The sequence below is a fragment of the Eumetopias jubatus genome, unplaced genomic scaffold (genome assembly GCF_037043125.1).
Source record: "Eumetopias jubatus isolate StellerSeaLion01/CBP00866 unplaced genomic scaffold, mEumJub1_p1.0 scaffold_10, whole genome shotgun sequence".
NCBI classification, from domain to species: Eukaryota; Metazoa; Chordata; class Mammalia; order Carnivora; family Otariidae; genus Eumetopias; species Eumetopias jubatus.
In genome coordinates, this window is record NW_028274816.1 from 13146722 (window position 1) to 13161560 (window position 14839).

The 14839-nt window shown below is 56.1% G+C and overlaps 1 protein-coding gene across 1 annotated transcript; it reads left to right on the plus strand.

Annotated features, from left to right (window-relative positions):
• Positions 1–9915: 9915 nt before the first annotated feature.
• CCL17 (C-C motif chemokine ligand 17) lies at positions 9916–12211 on the plus strand. Its single transcript, XM_028090947.2, has 3 exons — positions 9916–9985; positions 11360–11477; positions 12100–12211. Exons 1-3 carry the CDS (start codon positions 9916–9918, stop codon positions 12209–12211), a joined length of 300 nt encoding a protein of 99 aa, XP_027946748.1.
• Positions 12212–14839: the final 2628 nt, after the last annotated feature.

Sequence of the window (14839 nt, forward strand, 5' to 3'; positions counted from 1 at the left end):
AATATAAAGCTTAAGAACATGTATAAACAATGCCATACATGGTGTAAGGACACATACGCTCACGCACACGTGCAACAGTAAGACAAAGAAATGCTTGGGATTAATGTCTGCCCAATTCAGTGTCTTTTAGTCTGGAGAGGGATGGATTAGGAGAGGCACATGGGCCTCAGGGAGGGTAATATTTAGCCCTTAATCTAGTGGTAAGTACATTCGTGTACCCAGAGCCCACTCCCTTCAGTTGCTTTCACTACTAACTAACGTTCTTTTTTTTTTTTTTTAAAGATTTTATTTATTTATTTGAGAGAGAGAGCACGCACCAATGGGACGGGGGGGGGATGGGGAGCAGAGGGAGAGGGAGAAGCAGACTCCCCGCTGAGCAGGGAGCCTGACACAGAGATCTATCCCAGGACCCTGGGATCATGACCTGAGCCAAAGGCAGACGCTTAGCCGACTGAGCCACCCAGGCTCAGTTGCCCTGTTTTTGTTTTTGTTTTTTAAGTAGGCTCCATGCTGAGTGTGGAGCCCAATGCAGGGCTTGAACTCACGACCCTGAGTTTAAGACCTGAGACGAGATCAAGAGCCGGACGCCAGGGATGCCCTAGCTAGGGACACTCCAGCGCCCCTCTAACTGGAGCTCTAGAGCCCCTGTGGATGGGATGTCAGGAGGAAGCCACCCCAGGCACTTGCCTGAGGTCACACCTTTGCTGGGCCTCAGTTCCTTCTCTGACTTCATTCCTCTGCTCTTCCCTCACCTCCCCTGGGAGCGTGTCCTTAAGGAACCCAACAATGGAAGAGCCAGTCGACCGTGCTCCCCAGCCTGCAGCCCACCGTGGGCTCCAGAACGAGTCGCTGGCTGGGGGAGGAGAGTGAGAAAGACTTCAAGGAGTAGATGGGAATTGACAGGAAAAACAGCTCCCTAAGGAAGTCTGTAGATTCAACCTGGTGCCAATAAAAACACCAAATTATTTTTGGAGCTAGATTAGGTAGTTTTAGTTTCACTTGGGAGAAAAGAAAAAAAAAAGGAACGAGTCGGGATTGCAGCAGGAAGCCCAGGCAGAGCAGGAAGAAGGGAGGAGCCTGTGTGAAGCCAGGTGGGGTTGAGGAGAAAGCCCCCATCTGTGGAAGGACAAGCCCCAGCCCGTTCTGGCCGGGGCCCAGAGGACCGCGGAGGCACCTGCTCCTCTCTAGAAGGAGAGCAGGACCTCAGTCACCTCTAGAGGCACTTGCTTCCTGGGTCTGGACCTTACTCAGAAGCGGCCACACCCTTCCACACCGTGGGCTCCCCCGAGTGAGCCACGAAACAGGTAGGACCGTGTCACGTGACAAATGGCCGAACGCCGCTGGCCCTCCCCGGCTGGCTTCTTTGCAGTGAGATTGGACGCCAAAGCAGGGAGATCTTTAGCCTCTCAAAGGGCCCAAGCTCCTCAGAAAAGGTGCCTTCCTGGATGGGTGTGCTTCCCGGATGCTGGGCTCTTGGTGCTGACCCTGGTGTCGAAAAAAACCTTCCTTGGGAGAAGAAAGGGTCCCGTGTGTCAAGAAGGATTCCCACCCACCCACCTCCATCGCCCCCCCCCCCGCCCCCCAGGTAGGCTGCCAGGTTTGGAGCAGGCTGCAGCAGGCCTCTCATTTCTAAAGGAAGGTTCCATCGTGGCACCATGAGGGGTGAGCCTTGAACTGGTCACTTGGCAGTTCAGCCCTGGATTGTCCCAGTGTTGTGTGGAGGCCGAAGACCGCCTGTGAGATACTTGGAACGAGGAGCAAAGGCTCCCTGGAAAGAGAGAGTTGGACTCTAGCAGTGAATGAAAGTAATTGATTTACAGGGCTCAGGTGGGGGCCAGGAGAGGAGCTGTGGCCCAGGCACGAGAGAGGGAGACAGATCCCGACACGTCCACGGGTAAGAGTGAGACTCAATGAGAAGTGCTTATGTACTCGGCTTCGAGAACAATACCAGCCATTTAGCCGTTCAGTCACTGAATTCAACCCGTATGTACTGAGGGCCTCCCACGAGCCACGATCACTGCACAAAAGAGACAGGGCCTCTGCCCCATGGCACTTATGTTCCAGGGCAGATGTCAGGGAGAGACGGGCCATGAACAGCACGCGGAATAAGTCAGTCAGTGGTGTCGTTATTAGGAGGTGGTAAGGCCGGCAGCAAAAAGAAAAAAAGCAAAAAATAGGGCAGAGAAAGAGGTGAGGTGGGTTGCAGTTTTAAATAGGGTAGGCGTCACTGAAAGGTGACATTTAAACAGAGATCGAAGGAGGTGAAGGAGTGCGTCATGCATGTAACTGGGGAAAGAATGTTCCAGGCTGAAAGAACAGTCTGGGGAAGCGTCCTCGGGAGGGAGAGCGTCGGGCACGGTGGTGGGCACGGCGGCGGCTCCGCGAGGGGGCCGGTGAGGCCAGAGCATGGGAAGCCAGGTGGGGCCTCGAGGCTGCTGCAGGGTCTTTGGCTTTTCCTCCCGGGCGGAGGGGAGAGCCAGGGCTTGCTGCGAGCAGAGGAGATTCGCGTTCCCGTGGCGACTGTGCTGAGAATAGGGTGGAGCGCGCGCGAGGATGGAGGCAGGGACTCCGCCAGGAGCCGGTGTAGGGATCCAGGGGAGGGATGGTGGGCTCCAGAGGGATTCTGAAGGCAGAGGAGCCAGGAGAGGGGCTGACAGATGGCAAGGAGGGGGTGAGAGGAAGAGACGTCAGGATGGTGCCCAGGTTTCTGGGCCAAGCAACGGGGAAGGAAGGGGCTGGCGAAGAACAGGGGAGGAGCACGTGTGGGGGTGGATGGGAATCGGGAACTCAGCTTCGGACTTGGAGGGGTCTGAGACGCGCGCTCCGCGTGTTCAGGAGGCAGCTGACATACAAGTCTGGAGCTTGCAAGAAAAAGTTGGGAGTCTTTGGCATATAGATGATATTAAAAGTCAGGAACATGTACTATTTGCCAGATACATGCCCGAAGGCAGTCGATGTGAACCAACTCCTGCTCATGTACTTACTATTATTATTTTCATTTCGCAGGTGGGGAGACTGAGGCTCGGAGAGAAGTCACTGGCTCCAAGTCTCACAGCCCATTGATGGCAGAGCTGAATTCAAACCGGGGTTACCCAACCAAGAGTCTTAGCTCTGAGCCCCTCCCTTCCCCAGGGTCTCCCCTGTTTAATCTTTTATGACATGTCCTATATGAGAAGTGGCTATAATTTGGTTCAGGGAGATGGGTGATCCAGACAACAGGAGGACATAGCCAACCAAGTCCCCTAGTGAGGGTGCACATCAACCTTCACAGAAGTTGAGCACTGGGATCCTCGAGGTGAGAATGATCCGGAGGGATGCTAGAGCCTAAAGGCTGGCCCGAAGAGTTTTGAGTGGAGGGGGCAGGGAAGAGGGAGCCACTGATGGTTCTTGAGGGCTCTGTGTAGTCAGAGTAGCCCTTGAGAAAGACCCATCTGACGTGAGCATGCAGGAGGACCAGAGAGGAGGAAACAGGTCTGGAAGTTGTCAACATGGTGCCCCGTGTGAAGGATTCAGGTTCCCAGCCAGTGGGAATGGGGAGGCGATCAGGAAGCTGAGCACCCCCTGAAGACATCGCTGGGCAGAGGCTGTGCCTGATGCGCCATGGGGCCTGGAGGTGAGAGATGAGTCAAGGGCACAATTTCAGACCAGAGGGGCGGATGCGAGGTGGAGAATGACGCCAGTCTGAGCCAAAAAAAGGGGGGGAGTTGGTTGAGAGGAACTTGGCGCCTCCTTTCTTGTTCTTGGACTGAGTGAACCACAAAGGGACAGATTTCTGTTTCTTAGGAGCCCGCAGTCCAGAGTGGCTAGGCTCAAGAGGAGGCCAGAGGATGGGGCAAGGCCCAGGGGGGTGTCTTGGGATCAGAAACTGGTTGGGGCTGGAGACAGAGGTTCAAGGTCAAAGGCCTGAGTAAATGACCTCAAGGAGGGAGAGAGGGTTGCCTGAGACAAAAACAAACCCTAGGATAGAAACCCACACACGCTTCCACCACTTGTTAGCCCTGCGGACCTTTAGGCCAGTTCCTTAACCGCTGTGGCTGGTCCCCAATTTCCTCCTCATCTGTAGAACGTAGGCAATAATAGTTCTTACCTCCTCGGGTTATGGTGAGAACAAAGTAAACTAATAGATGTAATTGCTGAGAGCCTTGCCCAGCCTGGAGTGAGAGCTCAGAAATGTTACCGAAAAGAAGAACCCGCAGAGGGCTCAGGGAAGAAACCTATCCCGAATCCCGGTGCGGAGGAATGTCAGGAAGGGAAATGGTTCCTAGCGATGACAAGGAGATTCATCAAACCAGCTGGAGACCAGGAAGTTTACACGTATCGTCTCAGTTAATTTTCCCAGCAATATCGTGAGGGAGCATCTATCAACATGTCCAATTTTCAGGTGAGGAGAGTGAAGCTCATAGACTTGTTCTTGGTCACACAGTCAGGAACAGGTGGAAGAGGGACTGGGCCCCAGGGCTGTAGAGAATGCTTCCAGATCATCTGTGGGTAACCACTCCCCCATGCTGCCCGTTGTGAGGGGATGGGAAGTTCAGAGGGTGGCCATGGGTGGCTGAGAAGCCCAGACAAAGTGGCTTCCCCAGAGTGTCAGGGCCATAGTGCTAAGAATTAAATCCCATGTGAACAGAGAGGAAATGTTAGTGGGAGGTGTAGACCACACATCGGAGAAGTTTGGTCATGAATAAAAGGACAAATAGGAGGACAGCATGTTGGGGAGTCAAGGAGGGTTTTCCAGAAGCAGAGACCCTAGATCATGTCATCAGCAGAGGGGAGGAGACCATGGAAAGGGAGAACACAAAGAGCCAGGAGGTGGGAGTGTAACTGAGGGAAGGGGGCCTTCCTGGGATGAAGAAGGAATGAGAGCAAAGCCATGGTCAAAGAAATTTAGGTTTGACAGGAGGCAGGAAATGGCCACAAGCCACAAGGAAGTTGGAGACTAGATGGGAAAAGAGTCAATGAGTGCCTTGGTTGGGTTCTTCTGCCTCATTTATGACAGGAGAATTCAAGTGTGTCTCATGAACTGATGGGACACACTGGACCAAAAATAATTTGTTCTGGAGTGAAAGAGACCCTGGGATAGAATGTAAGCTATGCCCAAGCTGTAGTTCAGGAATTTGTAGTTCAGAAATTCAGAAATCCATCAACCTATTCATTCATCCATCCTTCTACCCATCCACCTGTCCATCCATCCATCATCCCTCCATCCATCTACCCATCCTTCATCCATCATCCATTCATTCATTCACCCATCCATCCAACCATCCACCTCTTACCTAGTCAATAAACATATTTTATTGAGCACCTACTGGGTGCTAAGTCCTAGAGCTACAAGTAGGAACACAGGAGAGATCCTGTTTTCAAGGAGTTCACAGCCTTCCATGTAAGACCCGGCAAACAAACCAGTGATCACAGTGTAATGTGATGAGAGCATGAGAGGGAGGCCAGTGACCTGTGAGGACACAGAGGAAGGTGGGGGCTGAAGGAAGGAAGCGAGGGTTTAAGCTGTGATCTGAGGAGGGTAGGAGTGGAAGGAAGTGCGGTGTGGGGGAGCAAGAGAGAGAGTTCCAGATAGGGGGAAGAGCTATACAAAGAGCCTGGCATTTTCAAGGAACTGAAAGAAGGTCCATGTGGCTAGAATAAAGTAATGGGGTAGATGGTGGGGCTGGAGGCAGAACTTGAGGCTGGAGTTGTCAATGAGAATCTGGACTTCATCCTGAGGGCAATGGGCAGGTATGGAAGGATTTTTGAGAGGGGAGAGCCTTGCTCAGATTTGTGTTCTGGAAAGATCTCCGGGCTTCAGAGAGGAGGGTGGATTGGAGTGGCAAGCCCGGGAGCTGGGAGATGAGCGCGGGGCTGGAGTCCAGCAGGGAGTTGGAGATGGGGGGCCATGTGGATGGTGACAAGGGGATTGGTTAAGGACACATCCAGGTGGCCTGCTGAACAGGTCTTGCCCATTGACCATGGGGGGGGTCAAGGAGACGGACGACCTGTCAGGGAAGGTTGACTCATCAGTGAATACATCAGGCCCTTGGGACAGGGGAGTGGGAGGTATTTTGGGATTGGGGAATGGGGATCACATTTGGGATCTTCACATATCAGCCACCATGGGAAGGACAGAATGAATCTAGCTTCAGCTGTCAGAGGACAGAGCTCCATGGACAAAATGCTAGATCCTTACTGGGAGGCTCCAGGCAAGTCATTCTTCCTCCTGGAGCCTCAGCTGTCATGGGCTGCCACCTCAGTGACAATTGTCATGTGCAATTGGAAGATGACAGAGAGCTTCCATCCTAGCAACCTGGCCCCTGCTCAGTGGTTTGGGGCTAAGTTCTTGGGGGTTTCGACAACAGCATCCCTGGTTCTGCCCCAGCCCACAGCAGAGCCAGAGGTGGGGCAGAAGAATTCCCTCCCTCCCTTTCAGCGTGAGCTACCCAGAATCCGGCTGGTTGCAGCCCCTCCGAGCTAAGGTGGGGGAACTTTGATCCTCTCTAGTCCATCAGGGACTCCTTGTGGCCATGGTCTCGGGCCCTGGGGCAGCACGGGTGGCAGGTGCAAAGGCATTTTGCAGAGTCAGCTTGAGTCAGAGGTGTTGAGACAGGCAGTCACTCTGGCCTCTCCCTTCCACTCAGGTCCAATTCCCCTTTAACTCTGTTGTCCTACTCGGCCTGCATCTAGCCTGCTTTCCCCACCTGTGACCTTGCCCTTCCTCCGGCGCCCTCTCCCCAGCCAGCCTCCATAGAACTCTGCCTCACCACTGCCTCCTCCAGGGAGCATTCCTGATTCCCCTGCCCGACCTCCGAGCCCTAGAGTCTGCCCAGCACCGTAAAGGTCTCTTGAGGCCCTTAGCATAGTCCCAGACCCCAGGACATCCCATCTGGAAGGTCCCCGGGAACCCATTTCATAGCTGGGAGAGCCGAGGAGGAATAAGCCAGTTAACCCCTGGCAAGGAAACCACCTCAAAAATGTCCCTGGTCTGTGTTGTCTCCAAAGTGAGGTACTCTCTGCGGCTCCTCCCCAGGCTCTGGGTCCAGCTCACCTCCTTGTCCTTGTCCTTTGTTCATGGTCAAGAGTGGGCTGTGTGCAGGCGCTGGGATACACGCGGTGGCGGACGTGCCCCTGTCGTCACAGCGTTTACGGTCTGCACGTCACATCGGGACCATGCCCGCACCCCCCCACCCCAGAACTCTGGGCTGCTTCTCTCACTTATCTCTGCACATTCCCTCCTTTGCGCCATGCTAAGCGCTTCCCTCCTGTGAAATGCCCACCCCTCCTTCTTCTGGTGTGAATCCTCCCAGCCACAAGGCCCAGTTCGCTGACCACTGCCTCCAGGAAGCCCTCCAAGGTCTCTCAGCAAGAAGCAACCTCTCCCTGCTCTGGGCCCACAGCCTTTTCTGTCACGTGCACATTCCTATGTTGGGCCGGGCCTTGTTCCCCTCCCTCCACAGCCCCGGGCAGAGTACCTGACACACAGCAGGTGCCCACTGACATGTTTGCTGCTCTGTGCCCTCCCTTACCAGGCATCCTGCACCAGGCCAGAGTTAGTCCAGAACCTTCTGCTCCTGCTGTCACAACCAATTCCCTAGAAGGGATAGGGGAATTTGGGTCCTTCTGGAGAAAAGTTCTGAGTTGGTGGCAGAAGAAGGGGGGGGGGACTCAAGCCCCAGTCAGGGAGTTTCCCCAGCGGTGGGGGCTGGGCAGCCTCGTTGGTAATAAAGTTATTAATCATCGTTCTCACAGCCCCGCCTTGTCCAACACAGGAGAGCAATCCATGGCCCCTGTGGCAGGTGGAGAAGCCACTGGGCAGAGAGCCTGAAGGACGGAGAGGGTCAGGAGATACTCCACCCACAAGGGGCAGCATCGGCAGAGAAATCCTCTGCCCCTCCTGGGACCCAGGCCCTCCCCAACCACCTCGGGGTGTTTGCATCTCCTCTGAGCCCAGGTCTTCCCCAGGCCAGAGTGGTCTTCTCCCAGGCAGGCTCACGAGGGCACCAGCACCCCTTCCCCAGTCCAGGCTGGCCTCCTCTGACTCCTCAGGATGGGGCCTGCTCGGTGCTTCTCTGTTTGGGGTGGAGGTTGTCCCCACTTTGTGCAGGAAGCTGGGTGCCCAAGATGAGCACAGGCAGGAAGACCCTACTCCCCTCCCATCCCCTCTGCTGCACATGCACATTGCAGCCTGTCCCAGAGACAGGAAGAATGGCCCAGCCAAACAGGCTGGGGGCAAAAAACCCCCCTGGCTGTGGCTTGAGGAGGGGGGGACATAACCCTAAGAGAAGCAAGGAAATGCTGGTGTGAGAGCCGCTGAGAGGACCAAGCTATGTCCGATCTGCCGTTTTGGTGGGGCCCCCGGGGCAGTCCAAACATCCCTCTACTAGTGATGACGTGAGGCCCAGAGAGGGTCTGTGCGTTGCCCAAAGGCACACAGCAAGACGGTGACAGATGATCCTGCCCAGGGGACGCCCTGCCGTGGACAGGGCACTCCCCTGGCCAGGACGAGAAGGGGACCCAGCCTGCCAAGGTGGCCCTGGGGTGGGGGGGAGGAGGAGGAGCCCTGCGAGGTGACAGTCTGAGCACCACCCCTCCCCCCATCGGGGTGGCTTTCCACAGACAGCACCTGCTGTGGTCACCATCCCTGCTGATGAAGTTGTAACAATGGTCCCAGGTTGACAGAGCCGGCTGTGGCGAGAGGAACACGTGCATCCCATGGCGCAGGCCCGGGTGTCATCTGAGCGGCTCCTGGCTGGCCACTTGGGGACAGAGCAGAGCTGGGCCCGGGTCCCACCTGTCAGAACCAGGGTCCGGGGTCACCCTGCTGAGATGCTGCCACCTGGAAGCGGGCATGGGAAGGGCCCAGGGCCCAGATGACTTTGGTTGTGGGTGCTTCTCCAAGCTGGGCCCTGAACCACAGGAGACCAGAGCCTGACAGGTTTTAATCACCATTTAGTCCAAATGGGCCACAGCATCCCTGCATCGGGCCCTTCTCCCTCCCGGGGAAGGGACTCCTAACACCCGGCCCAGGGAAGCCCGGAGCAGACCATTGGCCATTTTCTCTGGTGGCCAGGGGAGGGGCCCGATGCAGGGATGCTGTGGCCCATGGTGCATGGAAAGTCTGCTCACGGCTCACGTTGGACCCTGACCACATGTCCACTGCAGACTGGGCCCTCGCAGATCGCTGCCACCCGGGGTGAGGGGCCCCATGTTGGGTAGCTGGGCTTCCCGATCTATAGAGGGGCTGATTTGGACTAAATGGTGATTAAAACCTGTCAGGCTCTGGTCTCCTGTGGTTCAGGGCCCAGCTTGGGGAAGCACCCACAACCAAAGTCATCTGGGCCCTGAGCCTTTCTCAGAATGAGTGGAGCTGGGGTACGCCCTGAAAGACGCCCTGTGCCCATGCAGCCTGCTGAGCCCCCACCCCCACCCAGGAGGCCCGCCTGGAGCCTGGGAGCTCCTCCAGGCCCAGGCTAGGCAGCCCTTCGTGGCTCCGCTCTTGCTGTCCCCTTCACCCTCCACACACACAGGACACAATGCTTGAAGGAGGCTCACTAGCCTCAGGGCAGAGGCCAACCCGGTTTAGGGTAGAGGCTTTTCAGTTCTGCTTAATAGAGGAACCAAGAAATGTCCCTGTGAAAGGAGAAGTATGTCACTGTCGTGGCCCCCGGACACACATACCCAACCTCTGTCCCCAACGGAGTGTCCATTCTCTGGAAAGCCACAAACATTCCAAGATTCGACTTGTGCTGAATCATCTCAAAATCTTCAGACTCCACTGGTGTAGTGAAGAATGTCTGGGGGAGGTGACAGGAGGTGGGGCAAGATCCCCAAAGAGGTTAAATAGGTCACCTCCATACTTGGCTGCCATCCTCACCTCCCCCCGAGCAGAAGGACCTACACTCACAGGTCCTCTCCTGGGCTCCTGGCACCATGACTCCCCTGAAGATGCTGCTCCTGGTCATGCTCCTCCTGGGGGCTTCTCTGCAGGTCACCCACGCAGGTGAGAGCCGAGGAGAGGTGGCCTGGGTCAGGAGGGGCAGGGGCACCAAGATCATGGCTGCAGTGCCCACTGTTTATGCATTAGTGACAGCCCAGCTATTCCTCCAGGGACGGGGAGGCTGGCAGCAGTAGGATTTTGAGGGAGGCGTTCAAAGGAAAAGGGTGAGGCATAGGGAGGATGCCACCCCAGAGCTTGTGGATCGGCTCAGTGAGGAGCAAAGTGCTGGCCCGTCTCTCTCTGCGGTGACTGAGAGCCAATGACCTGGGTTGGGTTTTGACAGCGGACCATGACCTATACTCGGAAGCATTGGTTAGCGGCTGTTTTATTCCCGGGTCTTTCTCGACACTGAGGGCATCAGCAGGAAGGCAGGAGCGCCGGTTCCCGGAGCACGTGAAGGGAGAGCTGTCTATCCGCAGGCGGAAGAGAAAGGCCGAAATAAGACAGCCAAGGTGGGAACACGGCTGTAGCGCCCCACTTGGCCACAGCGCCACAGCCGTCACCCGTGGCTCTCACTTCTGTAAAACGCAGGTCAGGGTAGCTCTGTGAGTTAGTCCAACCCAATTATACCCCCGAGATGGCCGGAGGACAGTTGGGGGCTTCTTAGAAAACACTCGAGCGTAGCATTAATTAAAGCCACGCATCACCGGTTTGCCGATTTGCAAATGTTGGAAACTTTTTCTTGTGCAAAGAGAAGGAAGCTGAGGCCCAGGAAAGTGTTTTTGCACCTTGGGCTTCCGTGTAATCATCTGTAAAATGGGGTAGTGGTAGTACCTGTCTCTGGGTGCACCGTGAGGGCTGAATGATCTCCTGCAGGCAGAGGCTCAGCCCAGAGCCTGGCCCAGAGGAAATTCTTGGGTGGTTCCGGGCTGGTATTTGAGTGTGTGCACACACAGATGCACACACATGCAGACACACATAGCCACACATAGACACAAACCAATATATACACACAGACTCCTCCAAACACACACAGAGATGTGTGCACACACATACAAACACTCAGGGTCCCCCAGAGCACACAGGAGACCTCACACACACAAGTGTGTCCACACACAGATGCACACACAGACACACACAGACACAAACAGGCAAAGACACACAGAGAGACCTGTGCACACAAACCCTCCCAAACACCCGCACATATATGCACAGAGAGACCTACAAGCCCACAGGGATCCCCAAAGGGCAGACTCCTCAGGTACACAAATGTGCACATACGGACACACACAGACGCTCACAAGACACTCCCCTCTGAGAGACTCCCAAACACACACACGGACCCACTGTGATCACACACACACACACACACACACACACACACACACACACAAAGACGCTCACAGACACACCCGCTCCTGCCTCCTTTCTCCATAGTGCGAGGGACCAATGTGGGCCGGGAGTGCTGCCTCGAGTACTTCAAAGGAGCCGTTCCTCTCAAAAGGCTGAAAATGTGGTACAAGACCTCAAGGGAGTGTCCCAAGAAAGCCATCGTGTAAGTGTGCCCGGCCCCCTCACCTTTCCCCCTAGCCGTGCTCCTAGGAGCTGAGTCTGGGAGAAGGTGGCCCCTAGAGCTCCCAGAAGGGCCACTGGGGAGAGGAGAGAGTGGGGACTTCGTGGCCCCCTTCCCACCCCGACCCTGCTCCTCACAGCAGCTCCTGCACCCCACTCTGTGAGTCCCAAAAGGCCCCAGGCCATGAGGTACAACCTCTTCACCGATTTATGGGGAAACTGAGGCCCCGAGAGACAGGGCAGCCTCATGTCACACCGGCACTCAGAGTGACCGCTGTGGTCACTTCCCACAGCTTGGACCTGAGCTGGGCGCCTCCTGGGCACCCCTAGTTCCTAGGCTTTCGATGGAAGTGAGCGAGCTGAAGTGGGGGGGGGGGCAGAACGTCCTACAGTCCTGGCTCCCTGGGAAGGACTGGCAGGGACCTTGGGAGTCAAGACCACTGCCGGCAAGCCTGATGTCCCAGATCTGTCACCGAGGTGCTGTGTGACTCCAGGTGCTCCTCTTGGGGCCTCAGGGTCCTGGTCAGTGCAGAGCAAGGCTGATCCCAGGGCTCCGGAAGGCCTTCTTGCCCTGACACCTGCTGACGGGTTCCTCTCTCTCGTAGGCTTGTAACTGTCCACAACAAGTCCATCTGTTCAGACCCCAAGGACACGAAGGTGAAGAAGGCAGTCAGATATTTAAAAAGCATGCGGGACCCTGGGCTCCAAGAATCCTGATTTCTGCCTGGACCATTTGGAGACCTCCAGCCTCAGTGTTCACTACCCCAACCCCGAGCTGCCTGAGTCCAGGGGAGGTCCTACAAGGACAAAGGGGACCCTGCCCCCTTTTCTGGACTGGAACCATAGCAGAAAGAGCCCAGATTAAAGTCTCTCCTTCGTGGATACCTGGGTGGCTCAGTCGGTTAGGCGTCTGCCTTCGGCTCAGGTCATGATCCCGGGGTCCTGGGATCGAGCCCCACATCGGGCTCCCTGCTCAGTGGGGAGTCTGCTTCTCCCTCTGCCACTGCCTCTGCCTCTTCCCTCTGCTCGTGCTCTCTCAAATAAATAAATAAATAAATAAAATCTTAAAAAAAAAAAAGAAAAGAAAAAGTCTCTCTCTTCATACCTTAGTCTGGGTCAGTGTGTTCTGGCCACCCAGTCTGTCACACTGGAAGAACATCTGGTCTTGCCCTGTCCAGGCCAGAAAGGGAAACTTGAGGCTGAGAGGGGGACATGGCCACTGCAGAGTCACACATGAGGGGTGAGAGACAGTCCTGGTGAGAGAGGCCCAGGCCGGGGAGCTGGCGGTGTCCGAGGGATGAGCGCAGTCTCCAGGAGGCCTTCCCCAAGAAGCTGCCCCTCGGGTTCTCTCTCTTGCTCTGATTCCTCCTGCTCTTAGAGACCAGAGGGCAGCCCGCTGTGATGGGGTTGTTCTCCCAGATGACCGCTGTGCGGGTCTGTCAGTCCTGGCTCCTCCGTTAGAGGGGAGCTCCATGAACCACCCTGAGCGCCCCACAGCCTAAGTGCTAAGAAGGGTGGGGGATGGGGAGGTGATGAACTCCCTACCCCCAGACGGCTCTGAGCCAGCCCAAGTCAGGGCCCGAGCCATAGTGTGCTAGGTGTGGGAGAAACAGGGTTTTGGGGTTTTAGTTCTGTCCCACTCTCCTGACCAGCCAAGGCCTCATGGCTTCTCTCTCTGGGATGCACTCTGGGGGCAGGGCCAGAGGGTCCTTCTCTTCCTAGGATTCTGTGATCCGCACTGAGGGCTGCCAATTTTGCGTTATTTTCAGCTGTTTTGCCTCCTGTTGCCCCCTTGTGGTCAGTCGTCTTATTGCAGGCCAGATGACGGACCCAAGCCCACTTTCTAGTAGGAGCAGGAGTAACACAGGACAAACAACAATCATAATGAGGCTGATGATGGTGAACTGGCTTCTTTGTGAACCCAGGGTCTCCTCGACCATAGGTGGGCTCTTCCCCGGCCCTGATCCCGAGGAGAATCCCTCCAACAACTACTGCCTTGGAGCCGGAATCCTGGGGGCAGCTCTGTCTGAGGTCTTCTGGATCCACGGGGAGGGGCCGGGTGGGGAGTGGAGGAAAAAACAATCTCCAAATAGAGGGAGGCAAGAAGGAGCTCCTGTGACAGCAAGGGAGAACAGGGCTGGGGTCCAGATCCCTCACTTTTGCAGTCTGGAGCTTAAAGACACTCGAGAAGACGCCAATTTTATTCATGTGCAAAGCATTTTAAAAGAAGCAAAACCTTTTTGTCTGAGTGAAATCGTCCTCAGAGGCCCATCTGTAAGCTCAGAGGAGTTCAGCTTCGTGGAGAACTGTGAGGATGTTTAACAGCATGATCAGGTTGTAAGGGGTTGGGGTGGGGGGACAAGATGCAGGAGATGGGAGCAGCCACCACGTCCCTCCAAAAAGGGGCCATCTGAAGGAATCGCGACTTGGGGACTCCCCTGACTGGCGAGAAAGATGACTGGGCAGGGACCAGAGAACAGAGAACATTGTCCCTCCCACCTGGAAAGGGCGTCCCCTCCTTCGACTGAAATCCAGACCCCCTTCGGAGCTCAGCTTGGCTGCACCGACCCTCCGCCAGCTCCCCCCTCCGGCCTCAGCCTCACCTCTACCACACTCTGCCCCCTTTACTATACTTACTGCACCTTTGTCTCACTGGTGAGCTCACGGGGGGCTGGTATTTGGGTGAGGCGACTCAGTACCTGACCCATTTATAAGGGGGGGGGAGCGGTGCTTTGTGCATAGTGGACATGTGATTTACACATCTACATCAACCAGCCCCCGGCTGAACTCCACGAGGGGCACGAACAGAGAAAGAGAAATCCCGGAGGAGCCGATGCCGTGAAAACCGGGCTTCAAGCTTGGTCTTGAAGTGGAATTTAAAACTGAGTTGCTCTGCGCTTGGCCACCAGAGGCCGCGTCGCACCCCCCCGCCCCGCCCCGCCCCCCCCACCCCGCCAGATAAAGATCAAACGGGAGGTGCCTGACCGCCGAGGCGCCCCGCCTCCTCCGCGCGGTCCCCGGGGGCCGGGTCACCCACTTCCGATGGTGGCTGCTCGGGGCTCCGGATCTGGGTGTCTGCCCTTCTCCTGGGGGAGCAGAGGCCCGGAAACCACCAACACTCTGCCTGGGGTTAGCGGGATGAAGAGGAAGAAGCAAAAAACTGGGACGTACAGGGCGGCTCATTCCAGCCGCGACGTGGCCAGCGCCCGGAGCAGCGCGCCAGGGCTCTTCACGCTGTGTTCTCTTAGATTCCGTATTTGCCTCTTTGGCCTCCAGTCCTGACAGGGCTGAAGTCATGGCCGAAGCTAGTTACACCTCCCCTGCGTTCCAGCTTTGGAAGGCACG